Below are 24,596 nucleotides of genomic sequence, written 5' to 3'. Positions count from 1 at the left end.
TCAGACATGCCAACATCAAGAACAAATCTCATACAAATGTCCATCTTACTGGACATCTACTGTCTAAGTAGCCACTGCAACAGCCTCTGACCAATGTCCCTGCACTTAACTGTAGGTAACAAAGATAAGGTGGTTCTATCTTGGACAACCAGGCCCTTACTGCCTACAGCAGGGTGTATCCACCAGAGGACTCACTGAAGGAAGGCAGCCCAGCCTGTGACTAGTTCTTTTACATTCTAACTCACTAGAACGTGCAGTGAGTTCCTCACTGGGGCAGGTTTGGAGGGGGCCCTTCCAGGAGGCAGTCAAACTCAATGCCAATGGCAGAGGCTTGTTCCATGTACCTCAGGAAGTCACCTGAGTCACCAACCCAGGAAGTCACCAACCCAGGAAGTGAGTGCAAAAGGGGATTTTTGCTCTGTTAACATCTGGGGGCACTTGGCAAAGATGTAAATCTGGAGATATTCTTCCACAACTCTAAGAAATTAAAAAACAAACACACAAGCAAAAAAAAAAAAAAATCACAGACTGTATTTTGGCTGATGTATGTTAGGAAGATAGAAGAAATGGACAAGTCGTTCCAAGTCTGCAGAGTTTAGAGGACCATATGTCCTACAAAGACCTCAATTAATTCTCTTGTGTCTTACTTCACAAGCCTTCTAAGCCTTCTGTTTCTCCAACCACAGTTATGCTCTACCCTTCTCGGCAAACTCTGCGATCCTTTCAAGGAGAGCGGACTCAGCAGACTAGAATGCCTGGTTCTTGCGCCTCTTCCCCTGCCATCCTTAGGCCACAGTCTCCTCCCGACAGCTCTTCCAGCCACCCCACCCCCCCACCCCCCCACTTCAGCAGCCACTCACTCCTTTCGCTCACAGAGGCCTCTGGAGTATTGCTCTCCTATAGGAGACAGGATGCATGGTGGAACATCTGGGGAAGGATAACATCTACCACCTACCTTTCAACAGCTGTTGGGATCACACTGGTCAAGGAAGGAGCACCTGGTGTGGCTTTGGACCGCTCTGTGAATCGGGAGTCAAATGCTTTCATGGGTTCGATCTTGGATGGGGTTGTTAACACGGAGGGTGACAATGCAGCGGGAGTCGAGGTAGCGTTCACACTGCGGAATAAAGACAGCGGGGTTCATCAGACACAAGGGACAGAGGAGCTGAAGGTCTAGGACTTACATAATTTGGAGTCCATCTAAAGAAGCATAAGCTCCAAACTTCTTTCTACAAATACAAGAAACCTCAAATTTTAATCTACTGTTTCTAATTTTTTTAATGTTCACGCACTAAAATTCTGCAAGTCTGTCTGAGAAGTTCAAAGTCAAACACATTCACATTTTCCTTATGTGAAAACTTGTTCTGACAGTTTTTAGAGTTAGCCTATATACTGGGTCTCAGCAACCTGAAGACAGCATGTCCATCCCAAGTGACTCGACCACTAGCTTTACCACTTCCACAGTGGCTCTAGGGAGGAAAGCCCTCACTGGTGTCTTAGAGTCCTGGCCTAATCCTCCCTTCATCTTCAGCCCAGTCTCCTTGGTCCTAAGTGGAATAATGGCAAAGTCTTACACTTTGTGGACTAGCTTGTCCAGCCTTCCTCCTGCTCAACCCTCTCCCAATTCCTGTGCACAGCGACTGGGCCTTGGCTTACCTCGTGCAGGTTACTCTACTTCCATCTGCCTACACCCTGTTCTCACAGTGGATGCCTGGCAGCCATCCCCGACGGCACTGTTTTCCTACTCCATGAGCTCTGGTTCCACCCAAACACTGGTGGCACCAGTCCCTCCCAGACACCCCTGGCTTTGCCTCCTGGGCACCGTGCTGCACTGCCTCCTCTCGGATGTGCACTCATCGTTTCCAATGAGCAGTGACAATTGTTGCTTGGTGCCCTCATGCCAGAGCCCAGAAGGAGGAGGCAGCAGTAACCCAACATTTGTTCCACTGACAGAGAAGCATTCTCCTTTATCAGATATGAGTAGTAGGTGCTCTTTAAAATTGGGCCCTACTACCTATTGGAACTATCTTCCTAAAATGCAAGTCACAAAGCCTTCTGTCACAAAGCCCTCTGAGAAAAGCCCAGGCTCCCCAGTTCAGAACAGGAACCTAGCCTTTCCTCCCTTTTCCCAATCCATCTAAGGGACTGGGAGCTCTGCCTCTGCCACTGTCCTGGCTCCCAGCCTTCTCCAGGTGTCCTGTATGGGCTCTGTGAGAAACACTTTTTCTGAAAAGTTTCAATGAAATCTGCTTGCTAGCCCCCCAGTGGACAAACAGCTCTTTCTGCAAAAGGATCCTGAAAGCTACCTTGCAACCCTGAAGCTGCCTTTTCCCTACTGGAGGACAAGTGCCTGCTAATGGATGCCCTGGATATATTTGTTCCTTACAGTGTATATCCCAGAGTAGGAATGTGGCCAATATTCACTCCAGGTTCTTACTCATGTTCCTCCAGTCCTGACTAGATATGATGGGCAGTGAAGACAGGGGACCCTGAGAAAATTTGATTCTAAGTGTGATGGGGAATCTACATACTCACAGGATTACCCTGACAGTGATGAACTGTGAAACTCACAGCACAATGGAGGTCAAAGTCAGAAATGTCAGGCTACATCCAGTCTAGATGTACCAGAAAGTGGGATCCTCTTGTAGGCAGTATCTATCTCACTGGCAGGTCCCCAAACCTTTATACCTTTACCCTCAGCCAGCTTCTCTGTCAAGTCCACTGTACAGCCTCAGGGACTAACTTAAACAAATCCTCCCGTCTAAGACCCTCATTTGAAACCAAGCATTTCTTCCCTTTTCTAGTGAAGTGGTCATGAACTAAGAATAGAATGAAATTCTTATCCCTGGAACCATGTCCCAAACCTGAATTTTCCCAAGGAGATGACTGCTCATCGGTGTCTACTAACCTGTCCTTACTGACAGACTCGCCTGTAGGCCTGGCACCAGCGGCTGCCGCTGGCTCTGGGCAAGGCTTTGAGGCGCCGAAGGAGGGGGTACTGGAGTCCAGTGGCAGTAGCTGCTGACCGCTAGGAGAGGAGAGCATGGTGCCTGCCAGGGAGCTGGAGAGTGGGATGCTGTTAAAGAAGGCCGTGGAGAAGTCCCTGTCATTAACAAGGAAAAGTAAATCAGCACAAAAATGTCACATCTAGTATTTTATAACTTCTAAATAACATTTTTCTGGGTCTTGAGGCATGGGTAATTTGGAAAGTTAAGTTTTAAAAATGAAGGCAGAAGCAGGTGGATCTCTGAGTTCAAGGCCAGCCTGGTCTACAAACAAGCCTGATCCACAGTATGAGTTCCAGGACAGCCAGGTCTACACAGAGAGAAACCCTGTCTCCAAAAAAGAGCTTAAAAAACGAAGCACTTGCTTAATTGACTCTAAAGTAAACCAGTAACACATATAAGACTTGGAAAAGACAACCAGGCTACTATCTGTAACTATTAGATGCTACTGAGCCTACACTGCCCCTGCAGCTCCTACAGCGCCTCCCCTTTGTAAGCTTTCCTACCGGGTGGGCATGTAATTTACTTAACAGTCTCTACTGAAAGGCAGGTTTACCTCCCTGCTTCCGTGACACACTGCCTCACCAGGAGGTCTGATGTAAGTGCTGAGACTGAGGGACCTGGAGCCAGGATGACTCCCTGCTTCTGTGACACACTGCCTCACCAGGAGGTATGATGTAAGCACTGAGACTGAGGGACCTGGAGCCAGGGTGACTCCCTGCTTCCGTGACACACTGCCTCACCAGGAGGTATGATGTAAGCACTGAGACTGAGGGACCTGGAGCCAGGGTGACTCCCTGGCCAATTGCAAGCCCACACATTAGTGCATTTCAGTCACTTCCAAATGCTTGGACTCTCTCCAGTGGGTTATGATCAGGATTAAAGAATATTATGTAGTATATAGAGAGAACACACAGTAGCTGCTCAAAGACGTGGAATTAAATTGCTGTGTAGTGTGGGATACATGCGGAGTAATGTAGCAAATGGAATGTTTACACATGGTTTTGATAAGCATTTCTAAAGCTCTCTCCTTTATGGTTAACTCACAAGCCACTTAGGAGAGTACCTGTTTCCCCATAACCTAACAGGTTTTTTTGGTTGTCATGCTAGTGGTGGTGGTTGTGTTTATTTGTTAGTTGGTTTTGTGGTACTGGGATAGAATCCAGAGCCTTACACATGCAAAGCAACTGCAATAACACTGAGCATGATATTTTTATTTTGATAAAAAGTCTTAGTAGGTTACCCAAGCTGGCAGTGAACTCACTCTGTAGCCCTAGGCAGGCCTCTTGAGTAGCCTGCCCTGCAAGGCCCCCACTTACAGTTTTATCAAATTTCTTACTATCTGTCAATTTGATGAATAATAAGCAGTATTTTACTACAGTTTTGATCTGCAGTTATCTTGATATAACATTGAATTTTTTCATAGAGAAACATCTGACTTGGGAGAAGGAAACAAATGAGTAAGCAAAAGGTTTTAAGGCCAGGCATGGCAGCACACACCTTTAATACCAGCAATCATGAGGCAAAGGAAGGTGGATTTCTATAAGTTCGAGGCCAGCCTGGTCTACATATGGAGTTCCAGGCCAGCTAAGGCTACAAAGTAAGACCTTGTTTTTCAAAACAAAAGTTTTAAGTGACAACAAGAAAAAAATGAAACAATAAAACAAGCAAAAAACTGCTATGTTGTAGATATAAATGGCTAAAGAGGGTGGAATCCAATGTGGTTTCTACAGTGACAAATCATCCTGGTTCTCATTTATTAAACTGGCCAATGCTTCATCACTGAGACACTGGCTTTAACACTCCCTTAGGGTAGGCGTGGTGGCGCACACCTTTAATCCCAGCACTCAGGAGGCAGAAGCAGGTGATCTCTGTGAGTTCAAAGCCAGCTTGGTCTACACGATGAGTTCCAGGCCAGCCAGGGAGGGCTACATAGTGAGACCTTGCCTTTTTTTTAATGCCGTTGAAGTAGGTAATGCAAGAACTCAGTTGGTAAACTACTTCCCACAAAACCATGAGGACCAGAGTTTAGATCTCCAACAACCACATAAAAAGCCAAGCACCACGCCATGTGTAATCCGTGCTGGGAAGGTAAAAACAGAACCTTTGGTGCTTGTTGGCTAAACTGGCTGAATTAGTTAGTTCCAGGTCCAGGGAGAGAGCCTGTCTAAAAAAATACAGTAGAGAGCAACGGAGGAAGACACCTGTGTCGGCTTCTGCCTCCACATGCATGCACAAACACTTCCAGATGCACACCAACACCCACACACAAACTTCCTTGAATATTCAGGCCTTTCTAGAAATTGTGTAACATTCCATTGGTCTGCCTACTCACATGTCAGTATCTCCCAGGTTTAAAACATGTTATCTTTTATATTTTAATTTCTGGTAGAGTTAGTCTTCCCTAATCAATCCCTGTTTTTTTTTTCCTTCTGAAATATCTTAAATATTATTATTTCTCCACATATCTTCAGAATAACATTTATAATTCTGAAAACTATAGCTATTTCTCTTGGTTCATATTGAATTTGTTTAGGAATAACTGGCAGTCTTGATATTGAGTCATCTTAGCTAATCAGTAACCTATCTTTCTAGTTTTATTTTGTTGGGTTTTCTTTAGGTCTCTCAAAATTCTGAGAGGTGCATATATCTGTACATGCACCTGTGGAGGTCAAAGGTCCATGTCGGATATCTTGTCTGTCACTCTCCATCTTTTTCTTTTTTAGACATCATTTTTCTGACTGAACCTGGAGCTCACCAACTCAGTTAAAATGGCCGGCCATTAAGCCCCAATGATCTGGCTATGGGTACACAAACACACACACACACACACACACACATGCACACGCACGCGCACGCACACACAAACACAGGCACACGCGTGTACACACACCAGTACGAAGACGCTGGGGATAGAAACGCAGGTCCTCACGCTTGGGCAGCAAGCACTTTCCCCACGGAGCATCTCCCCAGTCCACTAAGTGGAATCCTTAAACTTTCTTCACAGATTGACATTTCTTAGCTGGACCTGGCAGAGTACATCTCTAAGCCCTGCTACTCAGGAGGGTGAGGTGAAAAGGTTACTTGTACCTCCAAGTTCAAGACTGGTTTGGGCAACACAATAAGATGTTGTCTTTTAGAAGGAAAAAAAATCATTTGTGAATGCAATTTCTTCCTTCATATCTTGTAAAGGAACTGCTTCTAAAGGTATTGCTTGGTCATTTGTATCCAGCAAGTGCCACACCCTCAAATGTCATGCTTTTCCTCATGGAGTTTCTTCAGGACACAGTTCTACTTTATAGCCTCCTGCCTCTACTTTCTAAGCTGGCATAAGCAGCATGCAGAAGCACAGTGAGCTTTATTGTTTTTGTTTTTGTTTGTTTTGTGTTTTGTTGTGTTGTGTTTTGTTTTGTTTTGTTTTGTTTTGTTTTGTGTTTTTGCTACCCACAGCATTCCCAACAATGTTCCTCTAGATCCTATCATCTTGAATAACAACACGTTTCATGTTCTCCTTTGGAACTCAATGTTGACTAACTACAAAGAGCCTCAAGAGGAACATTAAATTATAATCAAGAGAGTAAAAAGTCATTTCATTTCTAAATGTGACATGAAAGACTATTTACCAGTTAATGAAGCTTCTATCTACTTGTATTAAATTGAATTTGAAGTCAGAACAATGCTGAATTTTATCAAAATGCCCCTTAGAACAACTATGGAGGTGATTATTTCATTTGTTTTGATGAGCTGATGTATAGACTTAAATTATTTCCCACAATTTTGAACATTGTTACCTAAAGCTTTATTAGATTTGTTTTATTTTTATTTTTGAGATAGCTATGCTGACCTGGCTGGCCTGGAACTCTCTATGTAGACAAGATAAGCCTAAAATTCACAGATTTCTGTCTTCCTCTGCCTCTCAAGTGCTAGGATCAAAGGTATGCATCATCATGTCCAGTCCTGAAATTAGCATCTCAATACACTATAAGGTTCTCCATATTACTGTGTTATTTAAGATTCTGCACTGACATCCAGAAACTACATGAGCTTGAAATTTATTAAGTTCTTTGTGGTGACCAAGTCTATGGTCCAAGCCTGAGCCTCAGTCTCCTGAATAGTTGGGACTATGTGATACACTATAGAGAATCATCATCTGTGTTACATTTGAATGCAAGTTTCTTTTTTATCTACAAACTAGAATATACAACATGTTATTAGAAGTCCCCTGTGCAGGCTTCCTAATCTGGTGGCTTTAAGGAGGGCGAACACAATTTCTTCTCTAGCAATATTTTAATTTTAGTAATTTTATTTATATTTATATGTACATATATAAATTTAGAGTTTAGCAAAGTCTCTCATCCTTTTGATTCTTTTGTTTCTTTGTTTTTCCAGACAAGGTTTCCCCATGTAACAGTCCTAGCTGTTCTGGAACTCACTTTATAGACCAGGCTGGCCTCAAATTCACAGATCCACCTGCTTCTGTCTCCTGAGTTCTAGGACTAAAGGTGTGTGCAAATCATGGCCTGGCCAGGAGGGTAAAAATTTTTAACAAAAATAATCAAGTTCTGATACCAGAATTAAGTGCCCAATAGTAGAAAGGTGACTCAAGGCCAGCCAGAAAGACCCCATTTCCTCTGCCTCTTGATTGTTGTAAACCTTCCATGTAAGGCATGAGAAGATCCACCACCTCTTTCCCTACCACAGGCCTGCAATGTTCTAATCACATTTCCACACTTGATTCTCCTAAGTTAGGCAGATGGCCTCAACCCTATAAAGAGGTGTGGGGGTAGTGAAGGTTAAATCACCCCTCTGAGAGGAGTCAAGAGAGCAGGTTCTGAACAGGCAGTTGGTACACCTAGCCTGAGTTAGGATTAGCACAATGAATGAAGCCTCTCTAGCTTTCAAGGGAAACAAGGAAGACCTAGACTAATGGATGGGCAACCGCAAAATGTAAAGACTACTGTACGGTCTCTTTGAAAGACTTCCTGATGCCCTGAGTGGATCACTGTGTGGGTCTGAAACCAGAGACAGTGACCATGGGGACTACCGCTTTCACAGAAGGACTCAGCGCCCTGACTCAGCACATGTCATTCCTAGAGACCAATCGGTACAAGCACATGCCTGACTGCACAGGGGCAGACAACAAATGTAAGGAAGCCATACCTCCCCGCCCTCCACAGAGCAAGCGGTGGATCTCAGAGCCCTACCCTCTGTTCATCAGTTCCAGTTGAGAAATTACCCATGAGGACAGTCAAGTGTGTGTTCAAGGATTAACAGTCAACAAAAATTGGACACAAACTAGAAGTCCACAATTAAGGAGCTGGTTCGTTAACTCGTGGTGCATTCAGATGATAGAAATCGGGATAATCAGCAAGCAATGCTTCAGAGGACTATTTATTTAGTGGATGACAGGTCAAGATACAGTAACGAGTGGGGAAAGACTAGGAATACAGATGTCAAGATGATAACAGAAGCTGGAGAATGATATTTATCCTCCTCTTTGAACTTTTTACTATCTTTCTAATTTTCCAACTATAGATCTTTCATAATTAGGAAAAAACAAACTCTTATAAAAGGAAGAAATGTAACTTCTTTCCTGTCTTGCCGTCCAGCAGCACGGCAGAGCAGACAGCCAGCAAACGGAGACATCCTGGCCTCAGGTCACTCAGTCCCTATCCTTCCACGTGTGTCAAGAGTGTATGGGGAGCTCTCTGGGGACCAGAGGGTTTTGAGCATGTGGTGGTTGGACCCAGAGTCTTCCAAGACCCTAACTGGCTAACTGGCAAAAGAGAAGAAGACCTCCCCAGACAAGGTCACAGAAAGCTTGGTGAATGAATGAGTACCCAGTGTCCAGCTGTGCTATGCAGAGAGGCGTGATTCTCCTCCGACCATCTGCTGTCCGTGTTTCCACTTGTTTCTTCAGAAGATTCTGGCAAAGGAGAGTCAAATAAATGAACACAAAAGTTTCAGCTAACCACATCCAGAATCAAAAAATAAAGCTGGTTCTTCTTTTCCCTTCATGATGAAAACACTTAGCTCTTTTAGGAAGTAAATATGAACTACAGTATTGGTAACTGCAGTCTTCACACTACACAACACAACTCCAGGACTGAGACATGGTGCTCATGCTGTGTTCCGAGCCCCTGGCACCCACTATTCTTTCTGCTCCTATGAATTGGACTACTTATACTGTCATAGGGCAGTATTTTGTGCTTCTGTCTCTGTTTCACTGTTAGGGTGCATGCATTAAATATGGGTATGCCATGTATATCATGATGAAAAATAAGGCTTCTAAGGAAACGTATTCTGATTCTCCTTCCTATAGCCTTGTTGATACAAAGACAGTCAAGCAGCTCGAGCACAGACATGTTCAGCGGGGCATGTGCTTGATTTTCAAGAAGAACAGAAAGTTCCCAGATGAACCGGTTCTAAGAGCCTTCTTCTCTGCCCTCAATACCAGACATGACCAAACTCGGGTTGTAAGCACACGACATCCAACAGCCATTAGGTACTACAGGGGCCTTAGGATTAAGGTCTGAACCTGTGAGTTACACTCTTACCACAAAGTGGGACTTGCAAACCAACTTTATTTATTTAAAATAAAAAATAAAAAAACAAACGTGTCACTCTGTACCACTCTGTGAACTAGAACACATTATACAGCCCAGGATGGGTTCAAATTTGTAGTGACCCTCCTGCCCCAGGCTGCCAAGTGCTAGAATTACAGGCATGAGCCACCATGTCTGGCTTCCATGCTGACTGTTATCACAGCTGTCTTCCTTCATGAAAGGCTTGTAACTGTGATTCCTCATCACATATTCCATCAGAATGACCTGGGAGAGGTTGGCTGACCTCCACAAACTCCTGGACATGATTTAAGTTCTCAGTAAGCTCCATGTCTCTTCTGCTGCCCTGTCCCATTATCCCTGTCCATCAGTGACATACAGGCTTCCAGAAGAAGGGGAGCCCACACAACTCTGAGGGCAAGTAATCTAATTTCTCAGCACCTACTCTCCTAGAGAGATGAGTAGGTGGAGGCTTTGCAGTTCCTGCAAAGGACAATCTCTTCTATGGCTCCCTTGGGAGCCTCTTCCCCACCACTCAGGCCTGGTCCTATCTTTGTACCTGTCCAGGACTCCTGTACCATGTTCCATCTGTTCATTCCTTTTGCTGTCTCTGTGCATGTGCTAATAATGTCTTTAGTGCCCCTGGGACATGCCCTCACCTTCCTGATATCTTCCAGACTTTCTCCATTGACCACACCCGTGACTGAGGATGCTGAGCTTGTCTCCCTAGCCGTGGCATTCTTCTGGTCCAGCTGCTGCTGTTGCTGTCTCCGCTGGTACTTGAGCATTTCGGGGTTCTCAATAACAGCTGTGGAAAGCTGGGCCTCGGTCATGATTGCCAGGCTCTTGCCATAGGTGGACTGGTGAATGCGGCTCTGTAGGAAGCAGGGAGAGGTTTGACCCTGGGTGTGAGCATCACCATGGCCACAGTTGCCCACCAGCAGGTGCACTACAGTGCTGACTCTCCTGGTTCTAAGAGCAGAACGGCCCCAGAGGCCAGCTCACCATCAGTTCCCACTCAACTGCCTGTCACTGCCTAGACAAACCTGTCAAAATCTCTCATCTTTCACAAAATGTTGACAGCCTTCTATGCATCTACAGGTGGGGAGACAGGGACAAGAAATCACCTTTTACACTGACTGGTGCAAAACAAATGTCAATGGGTACTGTCTCAACTGAAATGCAGATGCCTAAATTGGTAACTGAAGTTCTTACATCACACCAAGAACCCTAAGCACTCTCAGAAGCAACCTGCTCTCTGTGCTCTGGTGGATGCCAGCCACCATGGCAAGAGGTCCCCATGCAACTAGCATTGTATCTCAAGAGCACAGGAGGCTTCTCAGCTACCCCATCATGGTACTTCTGAGCAGGATCTCCTCCCAGCCCTAGGCCCTTGTTACTCCTATGCCATAAGGAGCTAGACAGGAACCTCAGGAGAGGAGGGGCAGCATCCCAGAACACCGTAGTAAACAGTTTTCATAAAAACACGCTGAGAAGTGGATCCACAAAAAGATGTGTGAATGACAGCGCTGTAACCTGCCTGTCTAGTCCCAGGACAGAGGGACTAGAGGTAACAGGGTCTGGCTCACACCAGATGATGTCTAGTTAGCAGCAGCTTTCTACGACAGGGACTTTGAGACTAACTCCTGTAGGACCTGTGCAGCCCCAGGAACCTTCCCTTCTACCATCCCGTCTCCTGTTCACTCTCTCAAATCAGCCTCTGTAATCTCAAGCCAAAATCTGCCTGGACCAAGATTTTTCTAGAGTTCCCTAAACACAGGGTCACTGCCAATGATCGGGAAAGGCAAGATACACAGGATTCTTTTGTATGCTCTCACAGTGACTCTCCAAGAGGCACTGAAGGGTCCAAGGGTCCTTGATGACAGGGACAAGGCACAATGAAGATTCGAGATCACTCAAAAACTTATTCCTTCGTAAAAGAAAACTGACAGGCTGCCCCCCATTCCAGGCACAGTGCATAAGGTAGAGCTCCACCCCAAGGGATTTAAATCTGAGTTGAGGGTGGTGGCGCCGCACAGTAGATTAAGAGTAGCTTACCCCCAGCAACAGCATCACTAAGAGGATAGCTGCTGACCTGCTCTGGGCTTCCACAGAGCTCCATTCAGACAAATGGATATAATACCCCATTAACGGTTGGCAAAAGTCTGTCGGTAGAAAGAACAGTTTCTGTGTCTACAGCAGGTAAAGCAGAGCCTTTCCCAAAGCCCATACAGAGGTACAGGGAGGCCCCATGCTCTGAGAAGAGACATCGGGGAAGGAGCCTGGCTCCAAGGTAGCAGGCCTAGTTCACACATCCACTCTTGAACTAAGGACAGAATGGTCCTGACAATGGACTGTGCTATTTTCTTAGGCTTGGTTACCTCACTGATGAAACAGATGAGAACTGCTTTATAAATGTTACTTTTATAAAATAACTAGTCCTTTATTATGACATCTAAGAAGAAAGGGGTTGCAGAGAAACTGAAGAAAGGGGGGGAAAAACAAACTAGGAAAAAAGAGGGCCTAAGTCAAACACAATGTTAAGAAACAATAACAAACAGATCCCCATGGAATCATTGGCTTATTCCAGCTCCTACTTTTCAATAACTAACTTTGGTTACTAGGAGCAAAGAATGTCTTGGCAAGTTTTCTACCAAGCTTTCAACTTTATCTTTCTCCACTGGTAGGCCTCAATACCATACAGACATTCCTTAAAATACCTTAAAAGATAAATTTCTAAGGATGGAGCTCGGTGGGTACAGCATTTGTTCACTATATGTGAGGCCCTGAATTCGATCCCCAGTATTTATAAGCCTCACTTTGCAGATTTTTGTTCTGTTTTGATAATTTATTCATTTTAAGCTAGACTCATTGTATAGCCCAGGCTGGCCCTGAACTCTCTTTAGCCTCTTTGGGATTAAAGACGTTTGCAACTGCACCCAGCAATTGTTTGTAGTTTAAATGATAGGCAAAGCCCATATTTGGCTCAGAGCCTGGCACAGACACTAAGAATGACCAGTATTAACTGGTCACATAACTGCTGCTATGCAACAGGATAAAGACAGTGACATAACAAGAACCCCACGGAAGTGACGCAGACTCTCCCAGAGTGAAAGCCTCCTTATGGATACTGCCTATCTTGGCTTAGGCAGAAGTGCCCAGTTGATTCTTTGTTCCAATACTTATTTCTGACACAAGTGTTTATTAATCCATTTTTTTCAAAAAGGATTACATAATATATAAAAAGCAAACATGTTAGAACACTTAATGTATCTATGTCTTCCATAAGAAGAGAACCCAAGTAAAGGGGCCTCAGCGCTACTGCGGCAGCTTGTAGGCCACAAACCTACCTTTTCCTCCTCACTCAGGGGGTCTCCAAGTTCATCCTGGGAGAAATCTAGGAACGCCACAGAGCCGTCCATGGAACATACCAGGATACCCAACCCGTTCAGAGTCCTGAAAGAAACAGCTGTCAGCAGTCCAGGTGGGACAATGCGCTTGAGATGGCCATCCACACCACATGACTGGACCATCAGGATGCTCAGAGAATACTGAGATGAATGCCAGAAGCCTAAGGTTCCCTTCTGTGGCCAGAGCACAGGGGCAGGCGAAGAAGGGCAATAATCACAGCCTCTGGTACCCTTTAGGGCTAGGCACCAGTGCAAAGAATTGCTTACCAGGTTTTCTAAACGTTTTCAATTCTTTTTTTTTTTTATAAATCTTGAGAAGCTCATTTGCTATAAACCTACAAGAATCCCACTTTGTCCAAGCAGCATTTCCTATAACAAACCCTATCTGTGGTGACATTCTTCCAGCAGCAGGACAGAGCTGCTGCTGCTGCCTGAGGAGATTGCAAACAGCACCTTGGAATCTGCAATTGCCAGGGGAAGGTGAACAAGCTGCCTGGCCCTAATATACCCAAAAGGTCTCATGTTGCAGTAGCCAATGCATGTAGTAGAACCCATCTTACCAGGAAATATCCATGATGGACTTGTCAAACAACTCATGGATGACAACCAGAGGCCGTTTCAAACACGTGAGCTATGGGAAGAAAAAGTCAAAATTAATGAAATCACTGAGAACCAGCTCACGCACTCAGCTAAACCATCTTTATGTGCCAGGAGCTTCAGTCACTTCCACTGACATACATGGTATATTCAACTCGATCCAGACACAACTGCTAAAACCCCAAGCTGGGGAAACTAAGACCTGCCAGAAATTCACATACTAGAGAAGCTACAGTCTGGTGTGGGCACAGCTTTGTACATTCAGTAACAACAAAAGCAGAGGATCTACAGAGCAGGATGAGATGGTCTCAGAAAGAACCCAGCTCACCTTCTCTGGGCACTGAGCTCTGGTCCACATTCCCCAAGGCTCCTGTAAATAGTTACATAAATCATGCAGGCTCACCCTGTGTCTCAGGTATCTCACAAACACACACCGATACAAACTGCTTAGTGTATAAACAGAGTAAACTGTTAAACTTCAGTAAGTGGATGGAGGCTGGCTTAGCCAAGAGTCAAGAGCTTGCTGCTCTCCAGAGGACCTGAATTCAGTTCTAGTACCACATCAGGTGGTTCACGACCACAACAGCTCCACAAGACCCCAACACCTTCTGGCCACAGGACACGTGTGCACATGTGCTCAAATGTGCACACACAAGCACACACACGTACAGACACATAGGTAAAATGAGGGAAGGGGTCTGGAGAAATGGCTCAGCAGTTAAAGCAAATTAATGTCTTACAGAGCATACAAGCTCAGTCCCCAGCACCCACATGGAAGATAACAATCAACTATAATTTCAGTTCCAGGAGATGGACACCCTCTTCTAGCCTTCATAGGCAACCAGGCACACATGTGGTACACATACATACATGTATTCAAAAAACTCATACACACAAAATAAAAATAAATAAGTTTTTAAAAAAAATTGATGAACTTGTAAATATTTTAGTCTTTAAAATAAAGCATATGTCTGTGGATATCTTTGAATTGCACATACCATAAACCCGCAATTGAATATGCTGCAAAAATCTTTTGTAGGTGCTTATATAATATTCAGCAGGTCCATGTTCACCAGCTAGTCATTCTAACATTATAATCAATACCATCTCTCAGACCAGTGCCCAGAGCCAAGTCCCATGGATCTGGTAAGAATGCATTTGTCCATATGATGATGGGGCTCCATTGTGCAGGATGTGGGAGGCTGATTTACTCTGCCTTGTACCTGCATCCTGGTGTGTGGGCAAGGAGGAGATACAACCACCTGAAACTTGAGGGGAACACTGAATCTGAGCTACCTGGATCCTATACTAAGTATCTTGGCCCATCATAATTCTACTTCCAGAAAACAACTTTGTCCATTTCCCATGAAAATCTGGAGTATGTATACCTACCTGATCACAGAATTCTATCAAACTTAAGCAACACCCTTTATGGCCTGAGATAGAGGGACTCCAGAAGAGCATACCATGAACTGCTCACTGTAAGCAAACATCCAGAGTGGGTGTGAAGTGAATGCTACCTGGGTGCCTTCCACCAACGTATTTCTCTATACAAATTGTAATGCATGTAGCTAGAGGGTGACTTTGAAATATATAACCTCAAATATATTCTGCTTTTGAAGAAACAGTTTTAATTTAATTTTTTAAAATGTGTGTGTGTGTGTGTGTGTGTGTGTGTGTGTGTGTGACTGACTGAGTGACTTTCAGCATGCTAGTATGCACCGAGTAGTTATGATCACAGTCTGCAGTGAATATGGAGTTGTCTCAGGTCACAGAACATCAGCCTCTGGTAATAAGGAATTTAAGCTTTCTAAGCCCTAACTTGGAAAACAGACACAGTTCATATTCAACCCATCATTGAATATATGCTGAGAATCTGCACAATGGACCACACAGAGTTAGGTCCAAATAGGCTTAAGACAGCACCTCCCTCCACTATAGTGTCACTGCTATTTGCTACTTCCTAGCAAGGAGAACAAGACAGTCTTACCCAGATGGACACGTAAATGGAGGTACATACTAACTAATTACATAAAGAAGGCCAGGATGGCAGGAGGAGCTCAAGGCCAACCTAGGCCTCACAAAAAGACTGTGTCTCAGCTACAACAACCTTCATATCTGTCCACAGGAAAACACATGGTATGCTCATACAATTAAAACCTACACAGTAAGAAAAAAATATTGTTAAATATAACACTCGAGAATTTCAAAACCCACTATGCTAAATGAAACAAACAAACAAAAAAAAGTATGCACTGAGCAACTGCATTTACATTAAGTTCAAGAACAGGCCAAACTCATCTATTTTGAGAGGCTATTAGTGCAGCTGCCTTGCTAAAGGCAGGGATGGGAAGTATTCAAGGTGGTGGTGACAGCAGAACAGACATGACAAGTCTCTTAACTGACCCTTCCAGGTGAGCACGCTTTCTCTATGTTCTACACAGACACAAGGACTTCTTAGCAGAGAGCAAACACAACAGGCCAGCGACGACACTGGCAGCTGAAGGAGCCTCCAGGCGGGGGCGGGGCACCCTGTCTTGGCCAGGCCCAGACCCAGTCTCTTCTGAGGAGAGCAGGAGAGCCTGTGTGCTTCTGAAAAGGCGCCGACCCCAGGTACAGGGTAAGGAATACACTGAACACCATCAAAAACAATGGGTCCGGACTCACCGTCTTCCCAGCCCACAGCCTCCCCCTGCAGCCAAAGCTCAGGCGCTTACCCAAACAGAGAGGGAGCGGTCCTTGCTGCCGACAGCACAGCAGCAGTATGGGCAGCTAGGCTTTGCAGAACTCCCGTTCTTCTGCTTCTTTTTGAAGATTTTTGGGTTGAATTTCTAAAGCCAAACAACCAAGGTTAAAATAAATAATCAAGTACCAAGATGCTCCTGTGCTTAAGTGTACTGAGTAGTTTTTATCAACTTGACACAAAGTAGATTCTTCTGGGAAGAAGGAATCTCAACTGAGGAACCGCCTCCATCAGACTGACCTCTGGGTGTGTCTGTGGGGCATTTTCTCTATTAATGATTGATATGGGAGGGTACAGCCCACTGCGATTCAGTGCCACCCCTGGGCAGGTGGTCCTGGGTTGAAAGCAAGTTGAGAAATCAGAGAAACCAAGTCAGGAAGCAGCCTTCCTCCATGGCTCCTGCCCTGACTTCCCCCAATGATGGACTATAATCAGGATGTGCAATCCAAATAAATCCTGTCCTACCCAAGCTGCTTTTGGTTATCAGAAAGCAAACTAGAACGCCACGCATCAGAAACACCAATTCCCAGCCCACAGACAGGAGTTCCTCACAGACCCCACGCGTGGCACTGAGCACTCATGATCCCACCTTGAAAACTACAATGAGGTATTTTGCTGATGATGCAAATGAAAGCTCAAGGTCAGAAAATAAATGCATAGAATGGTAAAATGAAGATTTGAAGACAGCACTACCAAACACTCTATTTATGAAGTCAGCAGACAGGTCAAGGGAATAAGAACTACTAGAATCCTCGCCTGGCAGTTAGCCTTGGGACCTGAAGAGAAGCTGAGCTTGCCAGGGGACATCAGACACAATGGCCTGCTCACTGCATATCCATCCCAACCCCCTTTTCTTTTTGGTGTGAGTGTTTTGTCTGCACGGATGCTGGTACACCACAACTTGCAGTTCCCGTGGGGGCCAGAAGAGGGAAACCGGAGTTACAGATGGCTGTGAGCTGCCACACAGGTACTAGGAACTGAACTCGGTTCCTCTGGAAGAGCAGCCAGTGCTCTTAACCACAGAGCCATGTCTCCAGCCTCTCACTGTATCTCTTAAGAAAGGCCAAAGGGACTAGCAGGAGGTCCTCTTAATTCCTTCTCCCCTCACTGTATTTATCTGACTGATGACTAATGGACAACGACCTCCTTAACTGCCTGCTGGCCTAGAGAGCTGATGCCTCAATAAAGACTGGGAGCACAGAGTGAGTGCTCTGCCATCTTCATGGATTAAAAGAACAGAGCTCTTAGAATTGTAAAGGGTGGCTCCTGAGAGCCTGGTATCAGATAGCACAAAGAGCTTTTCCCTCCTGAGGGCAGGCAGGAGCGACCAGAAGAACAGATATGGGACAAGATGGAATGTGGAAGATGTGTGCCCAGGGTTCGACTTCTACAACCACTGGTTAGATTATAGGGTCTTTCAAAGTTTTGTGGGTCCTGGTAAGGCAAGTGTCATTTTCTTACAGAGCTGTTGAGGACCAGGTGAGAGAGTGACACAGAACCACTGTACTAAATATTAATCAGTAATTTCAAACATTTATCAAAAAGGCCCTACTCTCAAACAAAATCCAACATGGACTCCCAACACAAAACAAATTTAAAGAGTTCCATTTTATTTTATTCCTAAAAATTTTAAGGTACAATATATTACACTTATTTATAATAGATTGAAAAAAAACATGTAATCAAGCCAGGCAGTGTTGGTGCACACCTTTAGTCCCAGCACTCGGGAGGCAGAGGCAGGTGGATCTCTGCGAGTTCAAGGCCAGACTGGTCTACAAAGCAAATTCCAGAACAGCCAGGTCTACACAGAGAAACTCTGTCTCGAGAAACAACAATAAAACCCATGTAATCAAGAACCCATTGTGATCAGGTTCTGGATGATCCTTCACTGCTGTAAAACTAACATCTCTTTTATTTGGTTATTCTACATTTAAAAAAAAATCCAGATTCTAAGAGGTTATTTGTGACTCCTTAATAGTCTGTCCTGGGCACTCTCAAGACATTCTAATTAAAGTCACCCAGTGTGGAAGACATTCTCTCCAACCGAAAAGATGAGCCATGACTCTGCATACATAGGCTTAGCCATAACTCAGTGAGAGAGCACTTGCCTCGCATGCAGAAAGCCCTGGGCTCCAACACCATAAAACAACAACAAAGACTGGATGCACACACCAGTACTCTCAACACAGGCAGTCACTGCTGCTGCTGGGCATAAGAAGTACACCATTTCAAGGGTGCCCAGAATGTTCTTTGCTCACAAGAAATGGGTAAGGGAGCACCTATGGGCAGACCTAAAAAAGGCTAGTTGCTGGGCTACAATATTCCTAACTAAGACTGATCCAGAAGACATTTACCATTTTAGACTTTGGCAAATATAAAACAATCCTACATGCATATCCCATTTGACAAAAATAGCCTTAAATATTCAAGCATGCTTAAAATCAAAGATGTACCATAATGTACTGCCTCTCAGAGCCCATCACTCAGACTACATGAGGCACGGTCTTAGAGAGACTTCTTGGGGAAACTGGCACTCCCTAAGCTTGGAAGACACATGCAGGTCACTGCAGAAGACAGCTCAGGATGATACTGATGGCTGCTTGGGATTTCTGCAGTGAGGGACACTCACCACAACAGTCACAGCTTTCCGGTGCCCCACGAAGTCCATGTTGGTCTTCCAGCCCTCTCGTTCGATGATCTGAGCAGTGGGGCCAGAATTATTCATGGCATGGGCAGATACCAGGTAATGGCCATCAGGTGACCAACTAAGCCGGAGTACATGGGTTGTTCCTCCACACTGCAAAAAATATCTGAACTTAAAAGGAGCTCAAGAAAAACTCTGGCCTCAAGGATAAAGTGAACTGTAATTTACAAATATATGTTCATGGGACACACACCAAACTTCTGCCTAAACTCTATCTAGTCTCTATGTGGCACACCAGAAAGAGCTCTCTGTCAAAAGACAATGGGAACTGTGACATCATCCAGTCTCTGCTTACCCACATGATTGAACATAAAACACCAGAAACAGAATCTGCAGAAAGACCATTCCTTTATTTCACCAGCTCTGCATGGGCCCAATCTATCTGGCCCTGGCCTACTGGTTCTGTCTAGCACTTGTTAGCCCCAGCACAGAGTATCTACAAAGCATCCTCAAGAAATGCTACAATAAAAAAAGCACCCACAGACACCCATAAACCAAACAGGAACCTGTGTAATGTGCTACCCACTCCCTTGAGGTTATCTCCACACCTTAAGAATGGTGAGGACACCTGTGAAGGAGAAGAGGTTTGTACTGTCCTTGTACTATAAAAGGCACAGCAGAAGGGCACTAGTCCTGTGTTAGCCTGAAGGTTGGAGCAGGTGTCCCTTCACAGGATTACTACTACAGAAAACTCAAGCGAGGCCTCGGTCAGCCTCCACGACCAGGGTTAAGATCTTATTTCATGGTCCCAGGGTGGCAGAGCAGGACCCACTGCAGTGGGAGCACCTCCTTCCCCTCTGTGCAGCAGGGCCCTCCTACAGCCAGTCTAAGAATCAGCTCACAGAAGCCCATGCCCAGCAGTCAAGACTTCTAGAAATTCTAGATGTGATAGCCACATCCACTATACCAGGCAGCTGTAGGCAAGGAAGGTGAAATCTGGCCTTAGTCCTAGACCTAGCCCAGCTGGTGTTGATTTAGGGGGAGCTAAGTATGGGATTTTAAGTTTCTTACTGGAGTTGACCATGGCCAGTAAGCAAACACTGAACTGTTTCTGCAAATATTCACTCCTCTGTCCCATGCTTTAGGAAGCCTTCTCTGACATAACCCCCTTCCTTACTATCTCTGTAGTGTGGACACTACCTTCACTACATGCACAATTCACATGAATGTCTGTCTTTCCCATGGACAACAAGCATCAAGGGGAGACACAACATCACAATCCATTTTTATTTGCCTACACCCAGTACTGCTTTACATACAAAACACACTTACTGTCTAATGAATAACAGTCATCTTCAACTCCGATTCCATATGAAATTAGAATGCAAACAGACAGTAGAGTACCTGAGAAGTTACTGCAGTCTGATCTCCCTCCACATGGTACAAACTGTATCCTGCCCAACAGAGGTCAGCTAGCCTACATTGCAATGTCAACAGACAAAGCAAAAGCACAACCAATAACCTACCAAGAGAGCCTCCTCCACGTGGCCATTCCATAAGGTAACTTCCTTATGGAAGTTCCCCAAGATAAGAAAGGGTTTCGCCCACGAGTCAGGCACACAACACGACAGGGTAGCTATCGGGTTCTCTTTAGCTTTAAAATCTATCAATAAATAGTCTAACAAAAAGACAGCCTGCAGAATGGGAGAAAATCTTTGCCGCCTATTACTCAAACAGTGTATTACTAGCCAGAATATATAAAGAGCTGCAAACAGCTGCTGGGGGGGGAAGCCACCGATATGGTGCCCAGGAGCCAGTAAATAACCCAACAGCCATGCTCACACAAACAAGCCAAATTAAACTCAAAAGTTTACTGAAAAAAAAAAAAAAAAAAAAGACGGAAAATAAAGGAAGAGAAAGTTAGAAAGAAGGCTCAAAGAAGTAGGAGGGAGGCAAGTGCATACACAAAACATACATGTGTATACAGCTGTCAAAGATAAATGTCTAAAAAGTTTTTTTTTTTTTTTTTTTTGGTTTTTTTCGAGACAGGGTTTCTCTGTGTAGCTTTGCGCCTTTCCTGGAGCTCACTTGGTAGCCCAGGCTGGCCTCGAACTCACAAAGATCCGCCTGCCTCTGCCTCCCAAGTGCTGGGATTAAAGGCGTGCGCCACCACGCCCGGCCTAAAAAGTTTTTTAAAAGAACAGCAAAAACTAAATACCGCCCCCCCAAAAAAGGAAAACTTCCAAAACAAATGGGCTAATAAAATGAAAGACCTCAAAAAAAGAATACTTTTAGATACTTTTAAAAGTGTGTGCTGCCGGGCGGTGGTGGCACACGCCTTTAATCCCAGCACTTGGGAGGCAGAGCCAGGCGGATCTCTGTGAGTTCAAGGCCAGCCTGGGCTACAGAGTGAGATCCAGGACAGGCTCCAAAACTACACAGAGAAACCCTGTGTCGAAAAAATAAAATAAAATAAAAAGTGTGTGCTACCCTTAGCCTTATGGAAAATGCACCCCAATCAGAACGTCTATCATGAAGAACAGAGACAGTAACAAATGCTAATAGGGACATAGGGGGAAGGAATCCTTAGTCAATGCCGATGGGGTTCAAGTAGTGCAGCCATTATAGAAATCAATACAGGGGCTGGAGAGATGGCTCAGAGGTTAAGAGTATGTACTGTTCTTCCAGAGGTCCCGAGTTCAATTCCCAGCACCCACATGGTAGCTCACAACCATCTGTAATGAGATCTGGTGCCCTCTTCTGGCCTGCAGTCATACATGCTGTATACATAATAAATTTTGTTATTTAAAAAAAAAATTGTTATTTAAAAAAAAGGAAAGAAAAAGAAATCAATACAGTGGTGTCTCAAAAAAATTTAAAAATGCAACACTATATGATCCAGCTTTATCACTCCTGGGCATGTACCCAACTCTACCCTACCACAGAGATGCTGGCACATCCATGTTTATTGATGCATTACTTACTACCCAGATGTCCACAAACAAATGAATGGATGATATGGTATTATTATGAACATATGATGAAAATATGGTATACTTACACAAAAAGAAACTTTATTCAGCTGTACAGAAAAATCAAATTCTGAAACTTGCAGAAAAACTGATAGATCTGGGAATTATATTAAGTAAGGTAATCTAGACTCAGACAAATATTGGATGTTCTCTCTTAGACAAGGATCCCAGCTTTGGGGGAGGGAGAGAGAGACAGAGAGAGACAGAGAATGTGAGAACATGGGTCATGAAACCAGAAAGGGGATCACAAGATGGGAAAAAGAGCTGTTAAGGAAGTGGAACTCAACAAAACGCAAAACACGGGAGCAGAAAGGATGCTACCAGAAGTAGAAGGCTACAAGAGAAGGCATGAAAATCAGGGAGCAGGCAAGAGGAAGATCAACAACAATAAATTATGTTTGAAAATGTTATAATGAAACCTAAGAGACTGTATGTTAATCAAAAATATAATAAAATATTTTTATGCCAAAGCTAGCCATTGAACAGTTTCTCAAAAAGGAAAGATTCTATCACCTAACTCATTAATTAACCCGAAGCTCAGACCCCTAGACTGCATGCACCCACACGGCCTGGACTATGGCTAGCTCCCTCTCTTCTCAAGAAGTATAGCAGGGCTGAGGCCAAGCTCTAGACTGTCCCCAGTTACCTCATCAAAAGGTTTGGTGATGCTGGTCTCCAGCTGCCAGTCTAGCGTTCTCCATACCTTCAAGCTTCGATCATCAGCTTGAGAGGCAATGTATTTACCAACAGGGTCCCAAGTCAACCCTTTCACCAAGCCAGAATGACCTCTCAGAGTTGCAAGAATTTCTGTGAAGAAGCCAAAAAAAAAAAAAAAAGTAAAATGAGCAGGTGTTATCTATAAGAAAAACAACACTATATACAAAACGTAAGTTGTAATGGCCCATGGAATGGACCTGAGTAGTCTATCTTGACCAATCCCCACTCCTAAATGCACGCAGAATAGTCCTGTATTTCACCTCCACCAACACAAAAACTGAAGAAATGGCTGCATCATACAGGCCAGCATGAACTAACAGATGTGGGGATCACACACACACACCCCAAAGGAACAGCAATGACAGTACAGGCCGGAGTCACAGCTGCCAATTCTGACCCCTTATCTGCAGCAGGCACAGATACCTGTAACCTGGAAGGTCTCTCAAGCAATTCTGATGTGAGCCTCCTGGACAGCCCCCAGAGGCAGCAGGCCTATCAGCTCAAAAAGGTCTTTTAAGTGAGTTATCTGGAAGTCAATGATGACAACACAATGCTCCTTCAGATCTGTAGTCAATGCCATACCACTCTAAAACTGCCCCTCTTAAGGTAGAAACAAGTGTCCCTACACATAGTGGCAGTAGCTTTCAGAAAGAATTAAAATGACTTGAATCCACTCAACAGATAATGTGCTTTATCCCATGGTAAAAATGGGCTCTAGAACCACGTGGGATGTGTAGTCCTGCTGTCCTAGAACTCTCTTTGTAGTCCAGGCTGGCATCAAACTCAGAGATTCACCTCCTCCACCTCCTGAGTGTTGGAATTAAAGACAAGTACCACATGCCCAGCTGTGACAAATATTTTACTAGTTATAAACTATAAAATTACACCAAATTATACAACATCCCATAATTTTAAATACAAGGAACAAGAAAAGCTACTCTCTTGCAAAACTGAGTTTGTAGTAGCCCACATCTGCTGGATAGTTTCTCTGAGACAGTAACTGAGCTGAGGCAGAAGGTGCATACAGTGTGTGTGGAGTGCCAGCAATCTCTCAATGCCAATTGTCCACATGCCACCTTCATGAACTCTGAAACACTCAAGCTAGTACTCAGCTAGTTTTTCTTCAGCATAAATCTCTTTTTAAACATTGAACAAATATAGTTCATAAAGAATAACAAAACTTGGTTGCTGACAAGACACACAAATCCTTGACCACTTAACTTTCTGTGATCCAGATTAAAAACACAGACAATCCATTCCCCATCCCAAACCTGCTCCACAAACAGATAGGCATCACTGTTGGCAATAGCCCCTTTCTGCTGTTAACCAGTAAGGGGGAACCCCAGACAGACCTGGGAACTTCACGGCATTCCAAATGACGACAGTGTTATCCACGCTGCACGAGGCTAGCCAGGCGTCATGAGGAGACCATGCTACATCCATCACATCTGGAAGAAGACAGGTGCTATGGTAAGATCTCTTACCTGGTATGCACTGGTGATGGTGGGCACTTAGCAGCAACCTTTTCCGTAGGCCAGGCCAACTAACCCTGGAGATTTCATTGATGGAGACTCTTAGCCTGAGACTATAACTAAATTAATTAAATTAATACTGAACATTAACTCCCAAAGTCAGGTTGTTTTGTTGAGACAGGATGTTGTTCTGTAACCCATGCAGTCTTCAACTCAGTATGCTGTTAGGATGACAAATGTCTGTCACTGCCCATGGCTCTGTAGGCTACTTTTCAAAGCCCTCGATGAACAAGGCATAGTGGATATGACAAGCCTGGGATAGATATCAAGAGCCTGTCTCAAGAAAAGGAAAAAAGACTTCTGTGCCTTTACACTCCTACATGCATCTATTTCAAAAGCAATGAAGATTGTGA

The 24,596-nt window shown here is 44.4% G+C and overlaps 1 protein-coding gene across 4 annotated transcripts in view; it reads right to left on the bottom strand.

Annotated features, from left to right (window-relative positions):
- Hira (histone cell cycle regulator) overlaps positions 1-24,596 on the bottom strand; it is an 85,187-nt gene that overhangs the window by 32,347 nt on the left and 28,244 nt on the right. For all 4 annotated transcript variants that reach the window (XM_006994451.4, XM_042259043.2, XM_015987946.3 and 1 more), the window contains 10 exons: positions 24,064-24,159; positions 22,641-22,801; positions 18,948-19,115; positions 16,293-16,406; positions 13,539-13,609; positions 12,919-13,024; positions 10,228-10,443; positions 8,846-8,931; positions 2,909-3,103; positions 956-1,117 (listed from right to left, as the gene is read on the bottom strand). In XM_006994451.4, the coding sequence (XP_006994513.1) occupies positions 956-1,117; positions 2,909-3,103; positions 8,846-8,931; positions 10,228-10,443; positions 12,919-13,024; positions 13,539-13,609; positions 16,293-16,406; positions 18,948-19,115; positions 22,641-22,801; positions 24,064-24,159 (1,375 nt within the window). The remainder of the gene's footprint in view (positions 1-955; positions 1,118-2,908; positions 3,104-8,845; positions 8,932-10,227; positions 10,444-12,918; positions 13,025-13,538; positions 13,610-16,292; positions 16,407-18,947; positions 19,116-22,640; positions 22,802-24,063; positions 24,160-24,596) is intronic.

This window comes from Peromyscus maniculatus, chromosome 12 (genome assembly GCF_049852395.1).
Source record: "Peromyscus maniculatus bairdii isolate BWxNUB_F1_BW_parent chromosome 12, HU_Pman_BW_mat_3.1, whole genome shotgun sequence".
NCBI lineage: Eukaryota > Metazoa > Chordata > Mammalia > Rodentia > Cricetidae > Peromyscus > Peromyscus maniculatus.
This window is presented reverse-complemented; position numbering and strand designations above follow the sequence as displayed.